A 488-nucleotide genomic window follows, 5' to 3' on the forward strand; every position below is an offset into this window, starting at 1 on the left:
TAATAAGAAAATATTTTACATCGGTTTTGAGTATGGGCAGGTGGAAGGGATGATAGATCGTTAACAACATACTTCGCTGTATTTATCCTTCTTCCACTCGGTTATAAATTCAAGTCTCGATCAGGTCAATGTTTCTCCCACATTACTCTGATATTCATGAAATAAAAGCGCATAAACACGACTGGTAACATTTTATATTTTTCAGTTCCTCAAGACGTTCCGAAATGCCCCCAAAATGTTCACCATTCACTGGTGTCTGGAAGGAACCAGACATGACTCAATGTTACAATACAGAGAGGATAACTCAACAACTAAAGAACATCACAAATGAAGACATCGATAAAGGTGAGTTTTTAGAAATGCTCTTAAATTGATAATAGGAAGAGCAGCAAGGGAGATATACGTGTGTCCGTATTACGACCACTGTGTACATATATCTCTGTACGTATACTATCGGTGTGTTTTTCCAAGTGGTTGTCAAGCGATGG

General features: G+C 37.9%; 1 protein-coding gene across 1 annotated transcript in view; it reads left to right on the forward strand.

The window, feature by feature from the left end:
• Positions 1 to 389, forward strand: part of LOC106869292 (toll-like receptor 3) — a 353412-nt gene extending 353023 nt beyond the window's left edge. The window contains exon 55 of the mRNA XM_052978036.1: positions 206 to 389. Within this exon, the coding sequence (XP_052833996.1) occupies positions 206 to 374 (169 nt within the window). The 3' untranslated portion in view covers positions 375 to 389. The remainder of the gene's footprint in view (positions 1 to 205) is intronic.
• Positions 390 to 488: the final 99 nt, after the last annotated feature.

This window comes from Octopus bimaculoides, chromosome 29 (genome assembly GCF_001194135.2).
Source record: "Octopus bimaculoides isolate UCB-OBI-ISO-001 chromosome 29, ASM119413v2, whole genome shotgun sequence".
Classification (NCBI taxonomy): domain Eukaryota; kingdom Metazoa; phylum Mollusca; class Cephalopoda; order Octopoda; family Octopodidae; genus Octopus; species Octopus bimaculoides.